Source organism: Acinonyx jubatus, chromosome B3, assembly GCF_027475565.1.
Source record: "Acinonyx jubatus isolate Ajub_Pintada_27869175 chromosome B3, VMU_Ajub_asm_v1.0, whole genome shotgun sequence".
Taxonomy (NCBI): domain Eukaryota; kingdom Metazoa; phylum Chordata; class Mammalia; order Carnivora; family Felidae; genus Acinonyx; species Acinonyx jubatus.
In genome coordinates, this window is record NC_069386.1 from 10,114,531 (window position 1) to 10,140,342 (window position 25,812).

The following is a 25,812-nucleotide window of genomic DNA, read 5'->3' on the forward strand; positions in this document are numbered from 1 at the left end:
ATGGCATTCCTAAGAATTTGAATTCATACAGCACTTCTAATTTGCCATGAACATCTGTTATAGTCCACCTTTTATGTCTGTGATGCAGACTCTCTAGAACACATAAAAAGGGGCATTGGATTTTCTAGAACATTGCATGGTTTCTAATGTCTTGTCTTTTCTCTCCACCCTGTCTTCTCTTTCCCCCCACCTTGCAGGGGTGATAGTCTACCTAGGAATGATGGCGGGGGCCTTCGTGCTGGGGGGCCTGGCCGATAAGCTGGGGAGGAAGAGAGTCCTCAGCATGTCTCTGGCCGTCAACGCCTCCTTCGCCTCTCTCTCCTCCTTCGTGCAGGGATATGGAGCCTTCCTCTTCTGCCGACTCCTCTCAGGCATAGGGTATGCAAACGCAGGGCTTTGCTGGACCCTCATAGACCAGTTTTCCATCCATCCTGGCACTATAGTTCCGAGTGGTACTTCTGGAAAACCTTGGACTGGGTTTTGTGTTTGACTTCCAAGATAGTACATTAAAGCTGAACTTTAGAAAGGGGTTAGGTTGTAAAGTCAGTGTATAAGGTCAAAATAACCCGATACTGGCTTCACCTTAGCCAGTCTTTCAAATTCACTGGGTTACTTTACCACAGAACTTACGGGTGGGGTGTAAGGTGACTAGGTTTCTGCTAAGCCCGTTTTTAGTGTATGACTCGATTCTTTCTTTTTGGCATTTTCTTTTTGCAGGATTGGGGGTGCTCTGCCCATTGTTTTTGCCTATTTTTCTGAATTCTTGTCTCGGGAGAAGCGAGGAGAACACCTCAGTTGGCTGGGCATCTTCTGGATGACGGGGGGCATTTATGCATCTGCCATGGCCTGGAGCATCATTCCACACTATGGTGAGTGCACTGCCTTCAAAAAGCCCAGGGATCCTTGTCACTATGGCACCTGCATCCAACAACATTTGCCGTCCTCAACCTTATTCCCCAAGCTCACACACAGTTCCTGTGTGTGACCTTGATCTCTCTATAGAACTTCCAACGCTGGAAGACACATCACTAATTTCAGTACACACAGCTTTCTGGATAGAATACAATCTGTCCTTCCTGCCTCCCTCCCTCTCTCCTTCCTTCTTTTCTTTGTTCTATTTGAAAGAATTTCAACCTTTATCTCCCCAGCCCTCCTCCCCCTAGCAAGTTAGGCTTTGATAACCCCATTTTATAGATTCCATAACAAAAGCAAGAGAAGTTGGTGACTTAGCCATGGTCGCGTCCTGGCATGACCTTGAATCCTGGTGCTCTGCCTGCCCCCTGCTCCCATGCGGTACTCTTGTATACTCTCCATTCTAGTGCCTGCTGTCACTCTTGTTTGGCTGCAGAAGTGGGGCAGCCCTTACAGACAAGGTCTTCGATTCAGCTGGGACAATTTTATTATCCTGGATAATTGCAAAAACCAGATTCTCTGGACAGAGACCTGGCAGTGTTTACTCTCACAATTGGTTTTGTTAAGAGTAAAGTAGGAAGAACGCAGCAGTTTTGATTTCGATTATGTCTTTTAAGCATCCTGGGCAATAAATGCCATCAGCGTCCTTAAAATTGTTTTCGGTAAACCCCTGATGATGGGTGAGACTGTGCCATCATTTAGAATCCTGCAGAACTATAGGGGTAGCAGAGAACTGCCCGAAGCTAACCAACACTTCCCTAGCCATTCACCTCCTTGAAATCTCATCCTCTTTGTGTGTTCTGAGGTGATGGAAGCTCTTGTATATCTTTTTAAGAAGTTCTGGTATAGACACTGCCTACCCTGGATGATGCTGGATTCATTACCCTGGTAATCTGATAAATCCTAAAATCTCATTGTTTTAACATAACAGAAGTTTCTCCCTCTTGTAAAATAGGGCTGATATTCCTGATGTGCAGGTGGCTCTGTTCCATCAGCAATATTGGGGCTCAGACTCTTTCCAGCGTGTGATTGCACCGTCTGTAACACGTGGCTTAAAGTCTGCTTGGGGAAAGAGTATGGGCAATTGTACGTGCGTGGTTGTGAAGGGCCAACAGCCCTCTCTGCTTCCATCCCATTGGCCCCAAATCTGTAACGTGATCACCAATACTGCAAAGGACACTTGGCGATGCAATCTTGCCGTGTGCCCAGCAAGTAGAGGAAACGGGTTTGTGAACGTGGAATCTTTGCCATATCTCGTCTTTGAGAACCCACTGGATTTTCGTATAAGAAACAGAAAAGAAATAGAAACAGGAATAATGAAATCAAGGGATGAAGGGTTTTCCAGAGAATTCTGTCACCAGAAGCAATTCTCCATCATTTTAGATACAAAATCATATTACTCCTAATATCATTTCTGCACTCTGCCTTTCACGCAAACACATACTTTAATGACCCATATGCTATAGTGTTGGTTACACGGGTCAGAGGAATTGCTTCCCCTCCCCAGCAATTCTTGCTATAGTATCATTAGCACTGTTAACTCATCCCCATGTGTGAGCTCTAAGAAACTATTTCCACATTTAAATTAAGTAAACAATCTTTTTTTTTTTTTTTTTTTTTTTATGGAGGAGAGGCATGTAGGGACAAATAAAACCTGCATAAAAGCTGAGCCAAAGTAGTGATGCTGTGTGGTTGCGGCCAAGTCACTTCATCTCGTCCAGCCGTGGTTCCTTCACCTAGAAGGCGGAGAGGGAAGGAAGCCATAGAGATCCGTGCCTCTCATTCAGTAATAACTAGGATGCAAAGGGCAGTGCTGAGAATATGTTTAAAATGCTTCTCGTCCTCGAGCTAGCTTCCATCCCAGCAGTACCAACAAGGTCACCCTCCCATTTGCACACTGCTTGTTCCACCAAGGAAGTTCCCCCGCACACCTGACCAGGGAGCTTCTGATTGGTTCAGCTTAGGTCATGAGCCCACCTCAGCCAATCACGACACCCCAGGGATGCTGGGTCCTGATTGGTTTCCGGATACTTTTCCCTCCTCTCCGGCATGGGGGGTGGAGTCAGTGCCCCCCAGACCACGTGTCTGCATTTTTATGACCGAGCCCACAGCTTGTGGGGTGTTGTGAGAGGGACTACCCACAATGGTCCCTGCACGGTGCATCGCCTTTTCACTTTGCTTTACGCATACAAGCACACACTGATGTCTGGGGGTCTGGCTGCTAAGGAAGCAATACTAGGATTCGAGTTGGGAGCGTGTTGACCAAGTTGAATGGGATGCCCATGGCGGAGGGGCCACATAGCTGCTGGCTGGCCGCTGCTGGCTGACATCAGGGCTCCTGGTGAAATATTTTACCCCAAACGGACAGGATGTGTTTCCTGTTTGCAGGCTTGTATGAAATCTGTGACTTTTATAGTCCCTTTTTAACATACAAGCCTCTGGGATGATTATGCTTCATTGAAACAAGCATGAGCTGGGGCGGGGAGCCTACCCTAGGAACATGGGAGACTAGAATGACCTTATCACAGGAGTGATTATTTACCTTAAGCCTCATTTTACCGGGACCAGATGTCCTGTCCACAGTGAACCAGACATTTGATAATATTTCTCAATGTGCCTAAGACATTAATCCTCTCACACCCCTCCCCTGAGCAGGGACACACGCCAGGGGAACTAAAGAAAGGAGACTCATGTTTGTGCTCGGCTTGTGCAACCCACTTAATTGCTTTTGCAGGAATGAAGTGATGGGAGGTCTTGGCACCAGGAATTCGGGCGACTGAGTCATTGAGAAAGAAAATTACAAAACTCAGAATGTTTTCCTGGGAATTCATGGGCACAGCCCAGAAAAAAAAAGTATGAATATATTATGGAAGATGAATTCCCATTGTAGTCAGCACCACCAGCTGTTTGTGAAATCATGATGGAGGGCAAGCTAAAAGATCAGTAACCAGAACAATCCCTGTCTCCAAATTAATAGTTGCTACATATATTTGGAAGCAGTTCACTGTTTAATTTTATTTAATTTAAGGTCCCAAAGATCTGCCTAATGAACGTGATAAATGCAGATTAGTAAAGCCGCCATAAAAACCATAGAGGCACAAGGGAATAATGGATTTTAGATAATTTATACATATTATCATAAAGAAAAAAGTTTGTCTTGGGCAGAATGCTTTAGAAACACACCTGCTTCTGCTCTCCTTCCCTCATTGTCCACCTGAGTTTCACTGCTGTGTAGTTTTGATCAACTTGACTTCTAATTACTCCAGAGTAGCTTTTGGACATGAACTGCAAATGTGTAAATATGACTGTGGTTTTATCTTCCCCTTTCTAGTGTTGCTCTCAGGAGGAAGGAAAGGCTTTTTAATTAAAATTAAAGCAAACAAACCCCAGGGACAGCATGCTGTGCAAAACAGAGATTTGGTTCCCGTTGAGAAAGTTGGATGAAGTGTGTATTGTGTGACCAAATGTGTCACGGTGGTTTCAGTCCCTCTTTCCCCCCCAACCTGGGATTCCCTCTGGCTCGTCCTTTAATTGCTCCAAGTAGGAAGAATCAGCAGAAACAGCAGTGCGTAGACCGAGTTGAAGCACAATGAGAGGAATAGAGCATTGAAGACATTCACTGCCCACCACGGAGTTGGCCATATGGTGTATTCTGAAGTATAAACATACCTCATTTTATTGCACTGCATTTTATTGTGCTTCACAGATAGTAAATGTAGTAGATACTTTGTGTCCCAGTAATGATTACCCTCCGAACTTGAGAAATCAATATATTCATTTATACAGTTCTGCCTTAAAAATATGCTGTTGGAGTGTCTTCAAAGCTGCTCTGAGTGGCATGAGAAAACCAATCTATTTTATAACGTTGGATTTAAAAAAAATTTTTTTTTAATGTTTATTTTTGAGAGAGAGACAAAGCATGAGGTGGGGGGGTGGGGGGAGTGTGGGGAGAGAAACTGAATCCAAAGCAGGCTCCAGGCTCCAAGCTGTCAGCACAGAGCCCGACACGGGGCTCAAACCCACAGGCAGCAAGATCATGACCTGAGACGAAGTCGGATGCCTAACTGACTGAGCCACCCAGGTGCCCCTAACCTTGGATTTTTTTTTTTTAACGTTTATTTATTTTTGGGACAGAGAGAGACAGAGCATGAACGGGGGAGGGGCAGAGAGAGAGGGAGACACAGAATGGGAAACAGGCTCCAGGCTCCGAGCCATCAGCCCAGAGCCCGACGCAGGGCTCGAACTCACGGACCGCAAGATCGTGACCTGAGCTGAAATTGGACGCTTAACCGACTGCGCCACCCAGGCGCCCCGGATTTCTTTTTTTTTTTTTTAAGCAATTCTTTTGCTGATCTTTGCTGATATTCGTCTATTTCAGTCAACAGCTTTGGCACTAAGTATCATGTAGCTATTTCCAAACAAATCAAATCTACCCTCAAAGCAGATGAACGATTGGTTGTCAGAAGCTTTTGTACCCAGCAGATCTGTGGTGATAGTGTTACCTGCATTCTGCAGCTATGAAAACCCACCAACACAGTAATGATGTGAGAAAGCCAGGATTTATACTCTGATCTATGTGACTACAAATGTCTAGGCTCTTTCCTCTGTGCTACCATTCCTCAAAAGAGGGACTTTTGCGACCCATGGGCACATTTGAAATAATGTTTTGTAGATCCCGAAGCAATTTCTAAAATGAATTTTAGAGTGCTTTCAATAACCAACGCTGAGTAGGAGCTAGTCTCTCCATTTCAGTGATGATAGAATTCATTTGAATTTAGAAGCCCCATCTCTTTAAAATAAAAAAAAAATGTAATATAGGCATACCTTGGAGATATTAGGAGTTCAGTTTCAGACTGCTGCAATAAAGCAAATATCACAGTAAAGTGAGTCAAGTGAATTATTTGGCTTCCAGTGCATACGGCAGTTATGTTTATACCAAATTATACTCTATTAAGGGTACAGTAGCATTATGTCTAAAAAATGTACACATCCTAATTAAAAAAATACTTTACTGCTGAAAACATGCTCACCATCTCCTGAGCTGATGGCAAATCATCACAGATCACAGATCCCCGTTACAAATATGGTAATAATGGAACGTTTGAAATATTTCTAGAATTACCAAGGCCTGACACAGACACACAAAGTGAGTGGATGCTGATGGGAAAATGGTGTCAGTAGATTTGCTCAACACGGGGTTGCCACAAACCTGCAATGTGCAAAAACCTCAGTATCTGTGGAGCACGATACATCGAGGTGTGCCCGTATTATGACTGACGGTGTTTTTCAAAGTGTGGGTCCTGTAACCCTTTGCATTAGAATCACCCGGAGCTGGTATTGCCCTTTGACCTGGGTAAGAGGGATCCCCAGGGTCATGTAAGGCCCTGATCTGGCTCTCCTTCAGCCATACCCCTTCCTATAAGGCAAGGGGTCCCTGAAGAGTGATCACCCTCCTACCAGATCATGCTCTGGTGCTCAGAACCCAGGAATTCCCACTAAACTCAAGGAATCATGACAAGGGCACTCATTCTCATTGTGGTGGAGCGAGATTTGGTCACATGGGTCAACGCAAGGCCCCTCACTCTGTGGGAGGGGCTAGGAGAAGGAAAGGAAAGGAATCCTGCAAGGGTAGGTCAGGGCACCTTATTTGTCAAGGCCAGGGAATAGATCATCTGTTATTTAACAGTTTGTTTAACTTAAGTTTTTTAGAAGTTCATTTATTTATTTTGAGAAAGAGAGAGAGAAAAAATGAGCGGGGGAGGGGCAGGGAGAGAGGCGGGGTGGAAAGAGAGGATCCCCAGCAGGGTCCGCGCTGTCAGTGGCGTTAAATTTTAATGAATATATCGAAATATGGGATGCTGCCTTCCTTTGTACTCTTGGCCAAGAGAACGGGCCTGGCCCACCCTGGGGGGCTGTTGGGATGCACATTCCCAGAGCCCATTCCAGACTTCTGTGTCAGAAGCTGGGGGCACAGGCGGGGGCCTGCACTTTAACCTGCTCCCCAGGTGATGCTCTCGCGCCCTAAGCTGAGAGCCAGGGCTGGAAGGTGACTCTGAGATCATGTCCAAAGTGCTCTGGCTGCTTCTTCGCAGGCTGGGGCTTCAGCATGGGCACCAATTACCACTTCCACAGCTGGCGGGTGTTTGTCATCATCTGCGCTCTGCCCTGCACCGTGTCCATGGTGGCCCTGAGGTTCATGCCAGAGAGCCCACGGTTCCTCCTGGAGGTGAGTCAGCACCCCCACCCCCCCCACCCCATGTGAGAGCCCTTTAGCCCCGCGTCCCCTCCTGCCTGCAGGTTGCAAACCACCCCCTCTGTTGGCCGACCTGGCCCATCATTATGTCTGGCTTCACTGCCATCCGCGGTGGCCGCGCACCCTGGATCGCAGACTGTCAGGGGCGGAGGGGCGCAGGGGCTCCCCGAGTGCAGAGTGGGACAGGGCTCCCCCAGGCTGGGTGGCGGTGGAGGGGGCTTCCCGACGCTGCCTCCAGCCCCCACTCTCTCCAGAGGCTCTTGAAAGCGGTGGGGTGTTTTTTCAAGTTGCTGCAGCGAGATCTGTGGCAATACTTGTGTGGTTCCCAAGTCCATGAGGACTCTTGACCATCCAGACCATCTGAGAGTTTCTGCTGGTGTCTTGAGAGAAATATCCTTCCAGCTCGGGGTGGGGCGGGGCACTTGGGCTTGTGGTGGTCAGACAGGGTGGGGCTGGCAGAGGAGAAATCTCTTCCACCCCCAATTCTGAGTCCACCTATGTGTCTCCTTCTAGATCTTTCTACAGAGTGATCACCTTGTCAAATTCCCTTTTGTCCCATTGATCAGGGGCAGACACAGCAAGGGTTTTTTTTTGTTGTTGTTGTTTGTTTGTTTTCATTTTGTTTTAACCAGGGATATCTCAAAATACACCCTTTGTTGTGTATTAGTTTCAAAGGACTCTGTTACAAACTGAGTGGCTTAAAGTAACAGAAATTGTCTCACAGTTTTGGAGGCTGGAAGTCCAACATCAAGGTGTCAGCTGGGCCACGTTCCCTCTGAAGTCTGTAGGGCAGTCCTTCCTTGCGTCTTCCAGCTTCCGGTGCTTTGCCGGCAGTCGCTTGGCTCACGGCTGCCTCACTCCACTTCCTGCCTGACTCATCCCAGGTGGTCTCCTGGTATGTGTCCACTTCCTGCCCGAATCATCCCAGGTCGTCTCCTGGTGTGTGTCTATATTCCTGTGGCTGGCTTTTTATAAAGACTCCAGTCGAACCAGATTAGGGGCCCACGCTGCTCCAGTAGGGCCTCTTCTTAGTTACATCTACAGCAACCCTCTTTCCAAATAGGGTCATGTTCCAAGGTCCTGGGGTGGGAGGAACACAATTCAATCGTAACATATTGCTGCTTTGCTCTCCCTAGTCAGAGAGGAACGTGGCTCCCACTTAGTGGTCCGTGCAATTTTTAAAAAATGTTTGTTGGGGCGCCTGGGTGGCTTGGTCGGTTAAGCGTCCGACTTCGGCTCAGGTCATGATCTCACGGTCCGTGAGTTCAAGCCCCGTGGCGGGCTCTGTGCTGACAGCTCAGAGCCTGGAGCCTGTTTCAGATTCTGTGTCTCCCTCTCTCTCTGCCCCTCCCCTGTTCATGCTCTGTCTCTGTCTCAAAAATAAATAAACGTTAAAAAAAAAAATTAAAAAAAAAATGTTTGTTTATTTTTGAGATCGAGAGCACCAGAGGGGGAGGAGCAGAGAAAGAGACAGAGGATTTGAAGCGGGCTCCACACTGTCAGCAGCAACCCCAACTCGGGGCTCAGACTCAGAAACTGTGAGCTCATGACCTAAACTGAATTCGGACACACAACCGACTGAGCCACCCAGACACCCCAGCAGTCCATTCAACTTTACAACTAGGAGTGTTGTACTGTGTGATGGGAATAGTGTATAATGGAGTAATATCTCACATTTTTTACAATTTTAAAAAAGTGTTTATTTGTTTTTGAGAGAGACAGAACATGAGCGAGGGAGGGGCAGAGAGAGAGAGAGGGAGACACAGAATATGAAGCAGGCTCCAGGCTTGAGCTGTCAGCACAGAGCCCGACGCGGGGTTCGAACCCACGAACTACTGTGAGATCATGACCTGAGCCGAACTTGGACACTTAACCAACTGAGCCACCCAGGAGCCCCGAGTAGTGCCTCCCATTTGCACTACCTGGAAGGCGCTACCCTGTTATCCTTCCAAGATGGGCTGGGGGCGGACATTAGTCCTAGTCCTTCACGAGCCCTGGATGGCCTCGAGTCCCTGTCTAATCACCACACACTCAGATGCATAGGGTTTCCACCCCTACTCAGCCACAGGTTTCTCATTCCTCTATGCTTGCTTTAACCAGATGGGCAAACACGACGAAGCCTGGATGATCCTCAAGCAAGTGCATGACACCAACATGAGGGCGAAGGGGGCCCCCGAGAAGGTGTTCACGGTGAGTGTGTGGCATCTATGCCAACAAAGGGGCAGACTGTCCTTTTTCACTATTTTGTCTTGCTAAAAATTAATTTTATTCTATTATTATATTAATTGGACAAAGGAAGTATACAATAAAACCCCTGACCTTCTATGGGGATAGGCATATGTACATATATTTACATCGACATATTTTTAAGAGTACTCATAAGCATTCTGTCTGTTGTCTCAGAATTATCCTTTTTAAAACATGTTTATTTTTGAGAGACAGAGAGACAGAGAGAGAGAGAGAGAGAGAGAGAGAGAGAGAGAGAGAGAGAGCATGAGCAGGGGAGGGGCAGAGAGAGAGGGAGACACAGAATCCAAGGCAGACTCCAGGCTCTGAGCTGTCAGCACAAAGTTCAACGTGTGGCTCAAACCCACGAACCACGAGATCATGACCTGAGCTGAAGTCAGATGCTTAACCTACTGAGCCACCCAGGCACCCCACAGAATTATCCTTTTAATAAACATTAATGTTGGGAACATTAACACGGTTTCTCTGGACATGTCTGGGAATACTAGAAATTTATTTACCCTGTTTTGTTACTTTGTTCCTGTTAACACTGTTGCAGTGAACCTTCTCACCCTCCTGGTTGCTTCCCCTTCCAGTTCTGGGTTGGTTTTCCAACTAGACTCCTAGAAATAAAATGACTGGCTCAAAAAGCACTAGGATTTTTATAGCTCTTGAGTTATCTTGCCAAATTACATTTCAGTTGGATTGTGCCAATCTAAGTGTTGCAAGCAACAGGAGAGCCGTTTCTCTTAGGCTGAATGTTGTTTCTTGCTGGTTTAATAAGTGAAGAACTTGTGAGCGTCAGTTTCCACGACGAAGGTGTCCTGTTAGTTACCACGGTCTCTGCTCCCCTGGCCAAGGTCTGTGGCCGGTGAGGGAGGAATGGCTCGCTGAGGGTCTCTGAGCACCTGTTTGCATAACTTCCTTTCAGGCTGACTTCAAATCCATTTCCACAAGGAAGCCCTTCCCGGGGAGCCGCCTCCAGCTCCGATTCCCTGCTTTCGCTTCTTTGGCCTCTGCCATCGATTCTGGACAGAACACTTGTCCTTGTTAACTGTTGCTTACAAGCCCCAAGGCTCAGGCAGGACCATGTGGTGGCTAAGAATCCACAACCCAGAGCAAGACAGTCTGGGTCCAAATCCCAGTTTTGATACTTTCTGGCTGTGTGGGCTTAGGCAAGGCACTCTCTCTGCCTCAGTTTCCTTCTTGTGAAAAAAACCCGATAACAATATCTGTAAATATGGTTATGGTAAGGATTGAATAAATGACCTAAGCCAGTATCTGCCTTGGAGTAGGGGCTACATAAGTGTTAATTATTATTCAAAAATGTTATGACCTGTTATTTTTCATAAACTAAACCAAGCAATAAATGGCTGCTGTTCAATGGCCTGTTTCTGTCGATTCCAATGCTCCTAAAAATATCTAAAATATGAGACCAGTGCTTTTATGACACACATTTATTAAGAAGCACGACTGACTAACAGAAACACTCAAAATGAAAGATGTTAAGGGCGTACATGGTTCTCCCAGGACCCCCACCCCTACCGCTGTCTGCGATGGGTTGTAATCCTGCAGGTGTGGACACTAGATGTTAGTGGGGCTCCCTGCCCACTGGGCGTGCTTGGCTCTGTCCTGCCCCCCCCATCCCCACCCATTCCACAGACTGTTCTCCAAGCTCCTGCTTATTCCTTAGAGACAGACACAAAGACATACATGTATAGACACACACACATTCAGACACACAGACACATGTATACAAACACACACACAGACACAAAGACACATGCACACACACACAGACACAGACACACGTCATTCGTACCAGGCATTTGCGAGTTTAATAACCTTCCTGACAATTTGAGGCACTTCCTCACAGAGCACACAGCCTTCTTCCCCTTCCCCCACTTTTCCTCCTGCCTTTTAGCCTTCTCTCTCTTTCCCCTGCCCTCCCTCTGGCTCATGCGCCACAGGTCACTGGTCTCTGTCATTCCCTGAGCCCTCAAGCAGTCTGTTGGTGTATTTACTCCAAGCAAACCCAGAACCCTCCTGAGAGGTGTCTTGATGGATGATTGCTCTCTGCCTCGTTTGTGCACCTGTCCCTGCCTTTCCCAGTAGCTGTAAACTCTTCCCGGCCTCCGTCTCACCCAGGTGGCCCTGCGGTATCTGACACACGGTGGCTTCCCTGACTGCTGCTTCTGGAAGGACCGCTTCTAAATCAACCGTATGGGCTTGCCAGACCAGGAGTGGTTTTTAGGGAAGCAATCCCACATTCTCTCTTAACGTGTTCAACCTTAAGCAGCCTAATTTTGAGGAAGGAGGTCTCAGCCTGGAAATCAATAAACCGGAAGCCTCTGGTTTCCAAAGGCAAAAACTCAGCCTTTCCCTCGCGCCCTAGAGCCCCTCACCTTGGGGATGGACGTGTATCTCGAGGAAGAGTTCAGGCGGGGATCCCTGAGTGGGGAGGTGGGTACTGTGACCCGTGGGCGTTTTGTTACTCCAGCCCACATGCTGGTCCACGAGTCTTTAGGCATCACCCCTGCGCTTAGCAGTTTTCTTGTAACAGGAAAGAGAATTAAAAAGGCTGTGGCCTCAGCATTCCCTGCTGACTTTGTAATCCTCTTAATTATGTAGAAGTGAGTGAGTGGATGGGCCAGGGGGAAAGAAAAGAAAGAACAACCAGAAAGTGCTCACAGGTCAGAGAGCAGTGGCAGTCCGGAGTGAACTCCAGCCGGATGGGGTTAACTGCTTTGGTCCCAAGTGCTCCCCGCAGCTAATGAAGGCACGAGCAGGAGAGCGACAGATGCCGGGTCCTCGGGTCCTCGCTTTCGCCTCTGAGCTGCGGGATGCAGGACACGCTACCCTAAAACATGGCACCTTGGCATATTGAGTGTCTTAAACTGAAGGAGTTTGGGAAAATGGCAGAGGCAGGAAGGTCACTCTGACCTCTCCCCACTCACCCTTCTTCCCTGGAACAGGTCGTTAATCTGCTGTGTGAAGTTACTGTCCCTGTACCAGGAGGAAAGAAGACATTCTTATCACCAGAGATGGTGGGGGAGGGGAGGGATCACGAGAAGGCTGTGTAAACAAACATTTGTTTGTAAATCAACGCTTTGGTCCCAGTTACTTCTTCACCATTTACTACTCTTAGCCCAAACCCCTTTGTCTTGTCAATTCTTTACAAATTCCTTGGTTCCTGATCTAAAAGGAATAAAAGCTTTCTGCTCTGCTCACTTCTTCGTTCTCTTTGGAAGGCTCCCTGTACATGTTAAAATTCAATCGAACGTGTAGGTTTTTCTCCTGTTAATTTATATTTGTCAGTTTAATTTTCACACCCAGCCTGGGATGCTAAGAGGGGTGAGGAGAACTTTCTGCTTCCCTACAAAGCCCTAGATTTCAGCCACCCCATTTACTGACTGCCTCCCAAGTTTCGGAACTGCCCCCTGGCAGGTGTCCCCAGTGAAATGTTCTGCACGGCTGGGGTGAACACAGGCCATGTCCTGATTTAGACCCAATCAAAGACAAGTATCCTAGTTAATTGTAAATTAGAGTAGTTTTGCTTGAAGTTGTTAATGCACTCAATCCCTAAATCCCTGGGGAATAGGGTGTTATTTTTTTTTTTCCCCCAGGAGCAATGAAGGGAAAAGATTGCATTTGAGTGTCCATATTAATGCTTTGGAGTCCGATTTTTGATTGCTTCCTGATTTTGGTGTCAGCCTTCCCCTCTGACCTCTTTTGGCTGCAGCAAGGGCTCATGGTTTCCCTGCAGGTGTCTGATAACATGAAGCCCAGCTCCAGCCGAGAGTTCTGTTGCAGGACCTGTGTGTTCACCCTCCTGTGTCCCCAGGCAGAGAGATTGGCAATGGACACGCACCTGTGGATGGTTGGACACACCCAGGAGGCTCTCTGTGTGCTCATGTCCCTCCAATTTCAGGAAGATGCTTTTACCAGATTCTCCAAGAGGTGCCCGGCCCTCCCCCAAGTTTAAGAATTACTGCTTTTAGGGTTTAGAAAAGCATAGCTGTGCTGTCCTCGACCTAGTGCTCAGAGTTAATGAGTCCATTGTCCATATCCAGGGTCTGATTTTTCCCTGTGGACTTCCAGCCCTGTCTCCTCACGTGTCCTCACGTTCTCAGATGGCCGAAGAAAGCGATGGAGACACTCTTGTGACTAAAACCTTTATCCTTAGACAAGTTTGTTGGAGAGGGTGATGGAAACTCTGAATTTTTTTGAATGTTCTTCTGTTTTCCCCCTGAATATGTCTGCAAGCATGAACCTTGGCTCAAAAGACTTTGTGTGTTTGGGAATCTCCCCGACATGATGGTTGGTTCTAGAATTCAGTGGTTGCTTTAAACATGGGTTAACTAGACAGACACTGTGTTGGTGAGTCAGGATTGCTCACAGGGGCTACTTGGTGACATTGGACAAGTCAACACTTTGCAGGGTGCTTGAGGGGGAGCGCTGAGATATATAACCTTATCTCTACTCCGCATTTATTTGGTTTCTACCAGGAAAACCAGAGACAGCAAGGAGGACATGATTTCTTCCATTCTGCTGTGTTTTAAAAAAATATCTTCAGTAGTGGGGCACCTGGATGGCTCAATCAGTTAAGCCTCTGACTCTTTTTTTTTTTAATTAAAGAAATTTTTTATTTATTAAAAAATTGTTTAATTTATTTTTGAGAGAGAAAGCACATTAGAAGGGAAGGGGCAGAGAGCGGGGGGAAGAGAGGATCTGAAGGGGGCTCTGTGCTGACAGCAGAGAGCCTGATGTGGGGCTCAAACTCAAAACCATGAGATTGTGACCTGGGCCACCCAGGTACCCCAAGCATCTGACTGTTTATTTTGGCTCAGATCATGATCTCACAGTTCGTGAGATTGAGCCCTGTATTAGGCTCTGCCCTAACAGTCCCTAGGATTCTCTCTCTGCCTCTTCCCTCTCTCTCTCTCTCGGTCTCAAAATAAATAAATAGACATTAAACAAATATCTTAAGTAGCAACACCTTCCCCAACCCACACACACCATTGCTTACATGGGTCCTAGACTTCTGTGATGTTAATAGTTAATACCTATTAAGGATTGATTTGTGGATTTCAAGGTGGAGTCAACTCTAGTGTAGGCAAATCAGATACAGATGGGAATTCAGTGCAGTATGTCTGACGAATATAAATTTCTCAAAAGCATGATCTAATGAAAAGATGGGTTCATCTTGTCTGTGGTAGGACGTACCTGTCTGGGAAAGAGCCCTAAGAGAGGCCATGTCCATCTTTGGTTAAGATCACTGAACTAGAGGGTCATCAAAGGCTCCCGTAGCCCTTGATAACTTACGTAAAGTCAGTTACACTAAATGAAACATTGAAAAGTGTGACACAAAGTGGGGTTAAGATTGTCTCCATCGTCTTTGTTTTGCAGGTGTCCCACATCAAAACTCCCAAGCAAATGGATGAATTCATTGAGATCCAAAGTTCAACAGGAACTTGGTACCAGCGCTGGCTGGTCAGGTTCAAGACCACTTTCAAGCAGGTATGCCTGGGAACATGCAGGAGATGAGAGGGTGTAGGCAAGCTGTAACTTCGGTGGATGAAGGATAAAGACCCTGAATGCCCCCATCAACCCAAGGCAGTGTGATGGGAGGAAGTACCTTGGACGGGCATGTTTGGGACGTAGCTCATGCCAGCTTCTCACTCCCTGGGTGACTTGAACCACAAACTCTCTAAACCTTAGTGCTTTTCTTTGCTCTTCCTCCCCAAAGAAGAGATTTTGTACGCAGATGCAACATCTACTCTTAGTAAACATCCTTCTCTCTAGCATCTTCTTTTTACATAATTCAGAGAAAGAAAGGAGTGTATGAAGTAGAAGATTCCTTGAAGTGTGTTGGAGATTTCTGAGAAAGTCTCTGTGTAGAGCAAGGCCATTTCTCTGGAGAAGTGACTTCTCCAGTCAAGTCGCTGTCTAGCACTGAGGCAGCCAATGACCTTCGTTTTGAACGGCTGTTAAATGTTGGGAATATCACCCATTCCCACAGGCAGGGAGCAGAACTCACTACTCAAGGTTATTCAGTGTCTCAGCATCCCAACTCAGTGTGCTTTTGATGACATGTGTGGAATATTGTCATGTTCCCAGGGAAGATGCTCTAGGACTGTTATGTTGGAGGCTGAGGCCAGGCAGTGAGAAAAGAGGCTTTCTTTGTTATTTGAACAGCGTTGCTGCCTCTAGGAGACCGTGGTTCCCCATTCTCTTGGGTTCCTTGCGAATTTATCAGAACATCTTAGAAATGAGATCTTCCAGGTCACAAATCCCTTGCTTTAATAACTTTTCTCTGGATTACAGGTCTGGGATAATGCTATGTACTGCGTGATGGGACCCTACAGGATGAACACACTGATTCTGGCCGTGGTCTGGTTCACCATGGCTTTAAGGTAAATTCTGTCTTACTTAACCTCATTAATTTCCCTGTGCAAGTGCCTCATCTATAAACCGAAGATTACAATTAGTTCTAACACATAGAGTCTGGATGCTTTTGGCTGCAAGTAACAGGCAACCCATTCTAGTAGCTTCTACAACAAGGGCATGTCTTCTCCTTTGTAACAAGAATTCCATAGAGAGGCAGACTCTAGGTGGCATTTCAGCCTCAGGCTATAGTTCTCCTGGTGATGGCCAGATGCCTGACCTCTTCTTGGCATCCCATCAACAATGGGGGTGGGGCGCCTGGGTGGCTCAGTCGGTTAAGCGTCCAACTTCGGCTCAGGTTGTGACCTCGGGGTTTGTGAGTCCGAGCCCTGCGTCGGGCTCTGTGCTGACTGCTCAGCCTGGAGCTGGCTCTGGATTCTGTGTCTCCCTCTCTCTCTACCCCTCCCCTGCTCATGCTTTGTATCTCTCTGTCTCAAAAATAAATAAACATTAACAAAATTAAAACAAAACAAAACAAACAAACAAAAACACCAATGGGAAAATGTTCCAAGGAGGAAGAGGCTGCCTCTCTCTGAGCTCCTCCTTTTATTTTCAATTTTTTTAAGTGTTTGTTTATTTTTGAGAGAGAGAGAGAGAGAGAGAGAGAGAGAGAGACAGAGTGTGAGCAGGGGAGGGGCAGAGAGAGAAAGAGACACAGAATCTGAAGTGGGCTCCGGGCTCTGAGCTGTCAGCACAGAGCCCGATGCGGGGCTTGAACTCACAAACTGTGAGATCATGACCTGAGCTGAAGTCGGACGCTTAACCGACTGAGCCACCCACGCGCCCCCCGAGCTTCTCTTTTTAACAGCAAGGAATGCTTTCTCAGTAGCACACCCCCCGCTCCCCAGCAGCCTTTCTCTCTGCTTTATTAGCTAGATGTGTCACACACCTACCGCCTAACTAATCACTGGCAAAGGGGATGTGATTTACCAGGGATTTCAGACTAGTCAGGACTGGCCTCTGAGCTAAAGATACCATTGCTGCTGAAACAAAATCTAGCTTCTGTTCTTGAGGAACAAGCAGGGAACAAGGCCTGAGTAGGCGGCCATCAGTTGCACTGTGATTTTAAATAGATACAACAGTGAAACATTGCAATAATGTCCCCCCCCCCCCCAATAAGGAAAATCGAATGTAACAGGATTGGTGATTAGCTGGCTCCTCTCTTAACTGGTAGGTTCTCATCCCTGTCATTTCATGCCCCTCCAAATATAATGACCCTCCTATGCCACTTCAGCCATTTACCAAATTTTGAGGCTATTTACTGTAGGTAGAAAGTGTTTGCAGTAGTTTCTGGCACTTAATAAGTGCTCAATAAATTGCTGTTATCAGCGAGAAACTTTCAATGAGATTTTAAACTTCCGTTTGTGAAATTGCTTTGTTCACCGTCACTTGTACCCAAAGGAAATTAAAGGGGGTCTATTAGCTCTTTGACTCATGGAGGAACATGGCGAGACCTACTTTCTCTCCATACCTATTCATGGAGACCCGAATAGGTAAAGCTAGAAAGGAAACCAGACCCTATTCCCCCCCACTTCCTCTGTCTAAATGAGAAGGAAACATTTGAGAAGCTAAAGATAGTAAACACAAGGATTCAATTCTCTGATAGTTCTAAAATAGGTCTTATTTATATTTACTTACATCTGATTTAATTTTGTTGAATAGGCAATGCATTTCAAATGTTGAAACAACAGAGAGGTATAGACATAGTTTCTCATTCTTATTTCTTCTTCATTTCCTTATTTAAAGGAACACACGTTCCACATCTGCTTTTCGCACTCAGCAGTATATTCGATACATTTGTCATCCCAGTAAATGGAGATAGTCTTACCTCTTGCTTCACAATTTTAGATTCCTGTTTTTGCTCCTGCCTAACTGAGTTGGCCGAGACCTAAGATGTGGTGTTAAACAGTGGTGGGGATAATAGGTGTCCTGGTCTTGTTTCTGATGTTAGTGAGAGTGCCTTTACCATTTCCTTTTTGAACTGAGATGTGTATCTTCTTATGTGTTAAGGAAGTGCCCTCTGGTTCCCAATCTATTGGTGTTTCTTTAAATCAGGAATGACATTTTTAAAAAAGTCTCATGGCTTTTCAGCATCTATGGAGATGGTTATGATTTTTTCCTTAGATCTGTTCGTGTGATGAGTGATAATACTGAAGTTTCTAATCATGAACCATATTCATACATTTAAAATGAGCTTGATTTACCCCAGCCTAGGAATGTGGACTCTGATCATGAAAGCACAAAGCATGTTACTGCTCGAATGTGCTGTCTTCTCTATTACAGCTACTATGGACTGACGGTTTGGTTCCCTGATATGATTCGGTATTTTCAAGACGTAGAATACAAGTCCAAAATGAAGGTGTTTGTTGGTGAGCACGTATACGATGCCACCATCAACTTCACGATGGAGAATCAGATTCACCGACGCGGGAAACTTGTGAACGACAAGTAAGTGAGAGACCACGGACTCTCCCCGGATCAAGGTGATAGTCTGTGGGGACTGTTCTTGGCAGGGGGGCCACTGGAAAGAGAATTCAATATGGCAGGAGGATGAGCTCCGAGGCTATTGTAGTACCATGGCTTTACTCTGTTGCCAGAGATATAATGAGGCATCCTGGGGCTCTGTGTGGTGCTGGCCTCCAGTCATCCCTAATCTCCTGGCTAGAGGCTGATTCATCCAAGGATGGGGACGTTTGACTGAGGAGAGGCAATCAGACCACTTTTCCTGAGACCTCACACCTTTAATGGAGATGCCCACAGGGCTGTGGCCTCTTACCCATGACTGCCTAGAGACAGGGCCCGCCCAGAGGGTTCAGATCCCTATGCCAAACCAATGTCTGGTTTTTGAGGTTTTTCTTTGAGTTTGGAAGTTCTCTAGAAGCGACTCCAGACGCTGATATGATGCTATCTTATATGATTCTTTTGTCTAATATTACCTCCGAGGCTGGGTCTGCATGGCTCACTGCCATAAAGAGGGGCAAAAGCAGTGCTGTCTTGCAAGAATCCACATCTTTGTGGGGCTGTGTCATCAATCCCTTTTACTTCTCTTCCCATTCCTGGGACCAGTGACATGGACCATCCCCCGCACTGGGCTTTAAGAATGCCTCTTTGAGGCCGGTCTCTGCAGGCCCCCAGATGGGTCAGGACAGTACATTAAAGCTGACCCCAGACCACATGATTTACTCAGCTGAACGTTTACTCCTGTTTCCCTTCCTGAATTGCACTTTGCAGGCTCATCAAGCCAGGCTGCATGGCGGCACCAGAAATACCCAGGTAGTTCAGTGTCGGTGGTGTAAACTCCTTATTTACCACCTCTGTACAAGGTTTGACACCAAGAATTCCGCCCTGCGGTGCATGGGGTCCCACGGTCCCTGTGCCCAGCTAAGCATCTGAGAGAAGTGGCCCTGGCCGTCAGTCAGCCACATTGGGAGAGGAGCCTGTGTCTGGGTGCAGTCCAGGGAGGATAGGAGGATGTCTGCTGCAGGCTAGCCCGGATTGCTCTGATAGGCTGCCCCTTAGCAAACATTCGCTGCTCTTTAGGATGAGACAGAGAGTGTCAGATGAAAAGGGGAATATTATTTCTACAAATATGAGACCTTTGGGGAAGAAGGTTAGGACCAAGCATGAGTGGACAAGGAATTCAGACTTTCAGATGATGTGTTTAAAAAAAAAATTACTAATTTTTTTTCGAGAGAGAGAGAGAGGGAAGGAGAGAGAGGGGAGGGGTAGAGAGAGAGAAAATCTTGGTGCGCCTGGGTGGCTCAGTCGGTTAGGTGTCCGACTCTTGGTTTCAGCTAAGGTCATAATCTCACAGTTTCGTGAGTTTGAGCCCCACGTCCGGCTCTGTGCTGCAATGCGGAGCCTGCTTGGGGTTCTCTCTCTGCCTTTCTCTCTGTCCCTCCCCCACTCTGTCTCTGTCTCTCTCAAAATAAATAAACTTAAAAAAGAAAAAAAAAACCTTAAAAAAAAGAAAAGCTCAAACAGGCTCCATGCTCTGTTCAGAGCCCGCCACGGGGCTTGATCTCATGACCTCGGGATCGTGGCCTGGGCCCAAATCAGGAGGTGGTTGTTCAGCCTGATGGCCACCCAGGCACCCCATAGATGATGTTTGTTTAAATGTAGAAGTCCAGTCACAAACATCTACACACTTACTGCCCACGCGTGCACACGGCCTCTGTGCAGACACTTCAGTCACTGAAATCTGCTGAGAGTGGTCACTCCAGCGATGGCAGCTAGTGGGGATGGACGGCAGTTACCCCGGGATTTCTCACTCTCAGGGCTCTTTGCTGTTAAGTCAGGCAACTTTGTGCTGACGTTGCCAAGGAAGAAATGTTGCCCTTGCTTTATAAGAACTCTTTGTAAGTGTTGGAAACTAAGGGACATTACGGATGGCCAGATGTCACCCATGATGTGACACCATTCCCTGCACAGACCGAGTCAGTAAAAAAGACCTCATTTATGAAGTTTCCAATGTTCATTGATATTCTATTGTGATGTTAGTAGTAGTGACCATAGTATGACATGGCTAATGAGGCTTATAAGCATAACCATGACCGCTGATATTATGAAGCATTTCTATGTGCTGGCAGCTGCCTTAAGTGCTTTATATAGACTATTGCATTTAATAGTTCATTTATTATTTTTTAATGTTTATTTTTGAGAGAGAGAGAGAGAGAGAGAGAGCGAGCGCATGAGCGGGGCAGGGGCAGAGAGAGAGGGAGACACAAAGAATCCCAAGCAGGCTCCAGGCTCTAAGCTGTCAGCACAGAGCCTGACGCAGGACTTGAACCCATGGACCGCGAGATCATGACCTGAGCCCAAGTCAGACACTTAACCGACTGAGCCACCAAGGTGCCCCTAGACTATTACATTTAATCCTCACAAAAATGATGGAACCCTTCAGGAGGCAAGGAATATGCTTGGGGGTACAGAAACTCAGAGAAGCTGACTGGCTTGCCCAAATCACGCATCCAACGTAAATAGAACAGTCGGACTCCAATCCCAAACCCTTGGTTAACTCCAGATAGTGTCTCACTGGGAAACTCTCCATTCCCACAGAGGCCCTGTGTCAGATGGTATCTTCTGCATTGAAAAGTTCATTGCAATGCCAGAGCCTCATGGTTTGCAACAGGCTGGTTTTAGAGTTCTTAGACTTAGGTACATAGAAAATGGGAACTTCTGATCCACTCAGTTCTTTTAAACTTTCTCAGCCTCTGGAAACTTGTGTCAAGCTTCCGGGTGGGAGTGAGGAGGAAGCCAGGGTTCATGAAAGCAGTGATCTCCAATGGACTCAGGACCCTAGGGGACCATACAGTTATTGCCAAGGGTCTGAGAATGCATAGGCTTGCCAAGCATTGTCTGAGAATGGATGTAAACATTCCACATGCACAGATATGCTGCCATATTTCTACATTTCAAGAGCACGTGGCTATTTTTGTGTAATTAGTAAAATATAAATTCCTTCAAAAGTAGCAGTGAGTTCATTTTAACTTGACATTTGTATGTTTTTTAACCAGTGGATCCTAAAAGTAGCCCGCTATCACGTGAAGCCCATATTTTTTACTCCCAGCAAATTGTTTGAATATAAAGGGTTTTTTTTTAACTTGGAAGATTAGGAACGTTGAAACTGATCTAAGAAATGAAGGAACCTGGTTTCTTTTCTTGGATTTTGCTGCCACCTGCCGGTCGTACGGTAGAAGACCCCTCATCTTTGAAAACCCCACGCCTCTTCCGAGAGTTAACTGCTGCTCTTTAGCTTGGGTGGGACACTTCTCCAATCCGCACTTTGCTGATTTTATCCACATTTTGCTAATTTAAAATTTAGATAGAAATTATTTACCTTATTGACTGCCACACATGGGGGAAACCCACAGGCTTTGTCAATAAAAGAGAACCTCTTGAAACCTGAACTTCATCCTCCTGAAAGACCATCTTTGGCACCAAGAAGAAACCAAAGTATACACAGATCAGTTTTGGCCAGTCCCCCAAGCACCATCTGCAACCTCCTGGTGCATCTAATGGGATCAGGGGGCTCTGAGTTCTCACACCGCTTTTGTTGTAGAACTCATGAGTTTTTGGAAAGTGCAAGAAAGGCAAGAGAAAAAGTTTGTATTCTAAACCCTGAGCCAAAATGTCAGGCCAGGCTTCTCGTACTGTTAATTGAAAGGAGGATAGCGTTTTGCCCCAGAGCATGTGTAAAGTAATTAATTAATTAACTTACCCTTTCCACTCGGGAAGGAATTTCTGCTTGGCGGGTCTCCTTTCTGGGAGGGTTAGGACTGGGGAAGGAGATTATACAAGACAATCAGCCAGGGGAAAAAATAGGAGAAAAGCTATCAGACTCAACACCCAAAAAGCAAATAATCCAGTGAAGAAATGGGTGGAAGACACGAACAGACATTTTTCCAAAGAAGACATCCAGATGGCTAACGGACACATGAAAAGATGCTCAACATCACTCATCATCAGAGAAATACAAATCAAAGCCACAATGAGATACCATCTAATGAATTCTAATGGAAGGTCAGGGGGTTGATCTCTGAAATAAGGCAGCTAGTGTAGCAGAAAAGAGAAGGTTGGTTTCATGCATCACACTGAGGTGTAACCCACACTGTTCAAAGCTGCTTGTAGTGAGGCATGCATAAGAAATTTCTTCAGCTGCAGGGGTCTGTTTCAGGGCAGTGAAGGTCCGTGAACCTCCAAAGGCTGGGAAATGTGTAAATGCATCTTCTGGCTTCTGGGTCTGAGGAAGTAGCTTAAGGGACTAGGTTCCAAGTCTATACGCATCAGAGACTAGCCAAACCCTCTCTGACCTGCGTAAGCCTCCAATTCTGTATCTGAGCACCGTAATGTTGAGATATAAAACATACATCATGGTTCAGAGTTGATAAAATTGCTCAGTAAAATTTTGTAATTTAATGTAGGCCCTGCCTAGTTCTTTGTGGAGACCCTTCCAGGATATTTTATAACTTAATTGGCTTCTGAAAATGGGTTTGCTTTCTCCCCATCAAACATTTACACAGGTTATTGCAAATAAATAGAGATCCTATTGATTCTGGGGTGTTTATCTGGTATCTAACTCGGCTCTTTTATTAGTCCTAACAGTTTCCCTTTGCTATTGTTATATGATCTCATCATTTGCAAATAACAATTGTTCTGTCTCCTTTCTTTTTAATTCCATTGTGAAATACATCAAATATGTGGAGAATGGAGAATAATGCCAACAACCCTATTCAGAGCACCTAACATTATAAAATCATAAACTAGGCTATATTTACTCCAGATTTTAAAACAGATTAAATATTACTCACTCTGTGTCACTTGGTGCGATCCTTCCCTCTCCCAAAGCATGATGATCACCATTGCTTTTTAAAAAAAATTTTTAAATGTTTATTTATTTCTAGAGAGAGAGAGCACAAGCAGGGGAGGGGCAGGGAGAGAGGGAGACACAGAATCCAAAGCAGGCTCCAGGCTCTGAGCTGTCAGCACAGAGCCCGATGAGAGACTTAAACCCACGAACTGCGAGATCATGACCTAACCTGAAGTTGGATGCTCAACTGACTAAGCCACCCAGGTGCCCCACGATCACCATTGTTAATAAATTTGGTGTTTTATATTCATGAGTGTTTTTATATTTTTCCCATGTGTTTATATATCTACAAACATTGTACAGTATTCTTTTGTGTGGTTTAAAGTTTAGATAAATATCATACTATGTTATAAATGTAAATGTATAGTTATACTATAAACTTCACAACTTGTTTTTTTGTATAAATTAGGGTCGTGAAGATTCTTTGCATTGGTTAATATAGCTACATAACTCAGTTTCATTAATTTAAATCCCATTATGTAAGCATTCCATAATGTAGTTGTGTTTTATTTATTTGTTTATTTACTTTTTTTTGAGAGAGCACTCACACATGTGCACATGTGAGCAGGGGAGGGGCAGACGGAGAGAGAGAATCTTAAGTAGGTTCCACAGCCAGCATGGACACAGGGCTCAATCCTACGACCCTGGGATCAGGACCTGAGCCAAAATCAAGAGTCAGACACTCAACTGACTGAGCCACCCAGGCACCCCTTTGTCTCTTCTTCTTTTGATGGGCATTTAAATCATTCGCAGTTTTTGACTATATGTGTTCTTGTGGAAGACGTTTCTAGCTTATATGCCTAGAGGTGGAATTGTTGGATGGAAGGATGTGAACACCTTCAGCCTCAGTGCCACACCGGTCTCCACGAGGCTTGTACAAAGTACACTTCCCACTGAGCAGGATGAGTGCACCTGTTTCTCTACAACTGGGCTCACTCTCGGTTTGTGGGATTGAGGAGGGTGATGTGGTCTCTCTCTGTCATTTAATTGGCATTTTCTAGTCCTGATGAGTTTGAGTATCTTTTCCTGTATTTCTTGGCTCTTCAGGTTTCTTCTTCTGCACCTGTTCATGGGCTCCGTTTATTTCATTCATTGGATAATGATTTTCATATTAATTTGCATGATAATCTGAGTCCCTTCAAGCTGCCATAGCAAAATACCACAGACTGGGTGGCTTATAAACAACAGAAATTTATTTCTTCCAGTTCTGGAGGCTGGAAGTTCAAGGGGAAGGCACAAGCAGATTCTGTGTCTGGTGAGGGTCCTCTTCCTGGTTCCTAGATGGCTGTCTGCTTGCTGTGTGCTCATAAGGAGAAACGCAGGAGGGAGCTTCCTGGGGCCCCTTTTACAAAGGCACTAATCCCCTTCATGACTCTCATGACCTAATTCCTCCCAGAGGCCCTACCTCTTAATACCATCACATTGAGGATTAGGTTTCAACATACGGATTTTGGGGGGACCCACACACTCAGTCTACAGCTCATGAGTTCTTTACATTTATTTGTAAAAACCAATTGTCAACTGTATGTTTGAAATTTTTCTGTGTTTTTAAAAAAATAAGTCTATTTTATTTATTATCGAACAGTTGTAGTTTCACAGAAAAATTGCAAAGGTAGTGCAGAGTTTCCATATACCCAACCCCTTGTTTGTTCTGTTATAATATCTTATATTACCATGGCACACGGGTTACGATTAATAAAGCAATATCAGTATGTTATCAGTAAAGTCCATGCTTTCCTGGGATTTCCTTTTACCCACTGTTCTCTGTCTGCTCCAGGATCCATCCAGGACACTACATCCCAGTTAGTGGTCAGTCATGCCTCCTTGGGTTCCTCTTGGCTGTGACATTTTGCGATTTGCTTTTTAACTTTTGCATAAACAGTCCTTTCTTGGGCAGAGATTTTGTATTCTACCACCAGGTTTGCCACTTACCTTTAAGATTTGTGCCTTTTGGCTCTAATTTAAGAAATCCTTCCTGTGGGAAGTCCTAAAGTCATTTTCTGTTTGTTTCTCTAAGTTTGAAAGCTTCTTTTCACACTCCAGCCCTTAATTTGCCTGGAGGTGGTCTCCATCTATCAGAGAAATCATTTGATTTTTCTCCCATAGGAATAACCAGTTGTTTCTACATTTATGAAATTGCCCATCTCTCACCTGTTGCTATGTAGTAACACTTTGTCTTAAGTGACTTTTCCGTATATATGTAACTGTATTTCTCGGCTTTCCGTTTGGGTCCATGGTTCTAATTTATCTCTTCCTTTACCACGCTGACGTTATTGCCGGAACTTCATTGTTTTGTTGTGTTTCCAGGTTCTTCCACCTCGTTCTTAACATTTTTCTTGGCTGATTTTGCCCCTGTGCTGTTCCAGATGAGTTTTAGGATCAAGTTCTAAAATTCCATTAACAACAGCTGGTTGGGATTTTGATTGGAGTGACATAGAAGGTCTAGATTCATCGGGGGACATCTTTACAAAGTAGAATCTTCCAATCATTGAATACTGCATTTCTGTTTACTTAGTCATTGTTTTATGCCCTTCAATATTGGTTTAAAATATTCTCTATAAAGATCTCACGGGGCATGTGGGTGGCTCAGTCGGTTAAGTGCTGA

General features: G+C 45.6%; 1 protein-coding gene and 1 long non-coding RNA gene across 6 annotated transcripts in view; one reads left to right on the forward strand and one right to left on the reverse strand.

Moving 5' to 3' along the window:
• Positions 1-25,812, forward strand: part of SV2B (synaptic vesicle glycoprotein 2B) — a 219,370-nt gene that overhangs the window by 171,897 nt on the left and 21,661 nt on the right. For 4 of the 5 annotated variants that reach the window (XM_027067989.2, XM_027067986.2, XM_027067987.2 and 1 more), the window contains 7 exons: positions 198-378; positions 718-869; positions 7,005-7,138; positions 9,266-9,355; positions 14,801-14,911; positions 15,719-15,807; positions 18,122-18,286. In XM_027067989.2, coding sequence (XP_026923790.1) covers positions 198-378; positions 718-869; positions 7,005-7,138; positions 9,266-9,355; positions 14,801-14,911; positions 15,719-15,807; positions 18,122-18,286 — 922 coding nt within the window. The remainder of the gene's footprint in view (positions 1-197; positions 379-717; positions 870-7,004; positions 7,139-9,265; positions 9,356-14,800; positions 14,912-15,718; positions 15,808-18,121; positions 18,287-25,812) is intronic. The other variant, XM_053223594.1, reaches the window with a different exon arrangement.
• Positions 2,537-25,601, reverse strand: LOC128315867 (uncharacterized). The gene is made up of 3 exons (XR_008298981.1): positions 25,359-25,601; positions 5,737-5,768; positions 2,537-2,648 (listed from the first exon to the last, which is right to left on the reverse strand). It is a non-coding gene; the product is annotated as an uncharacterized LOC128315867 (long non-coding RNA).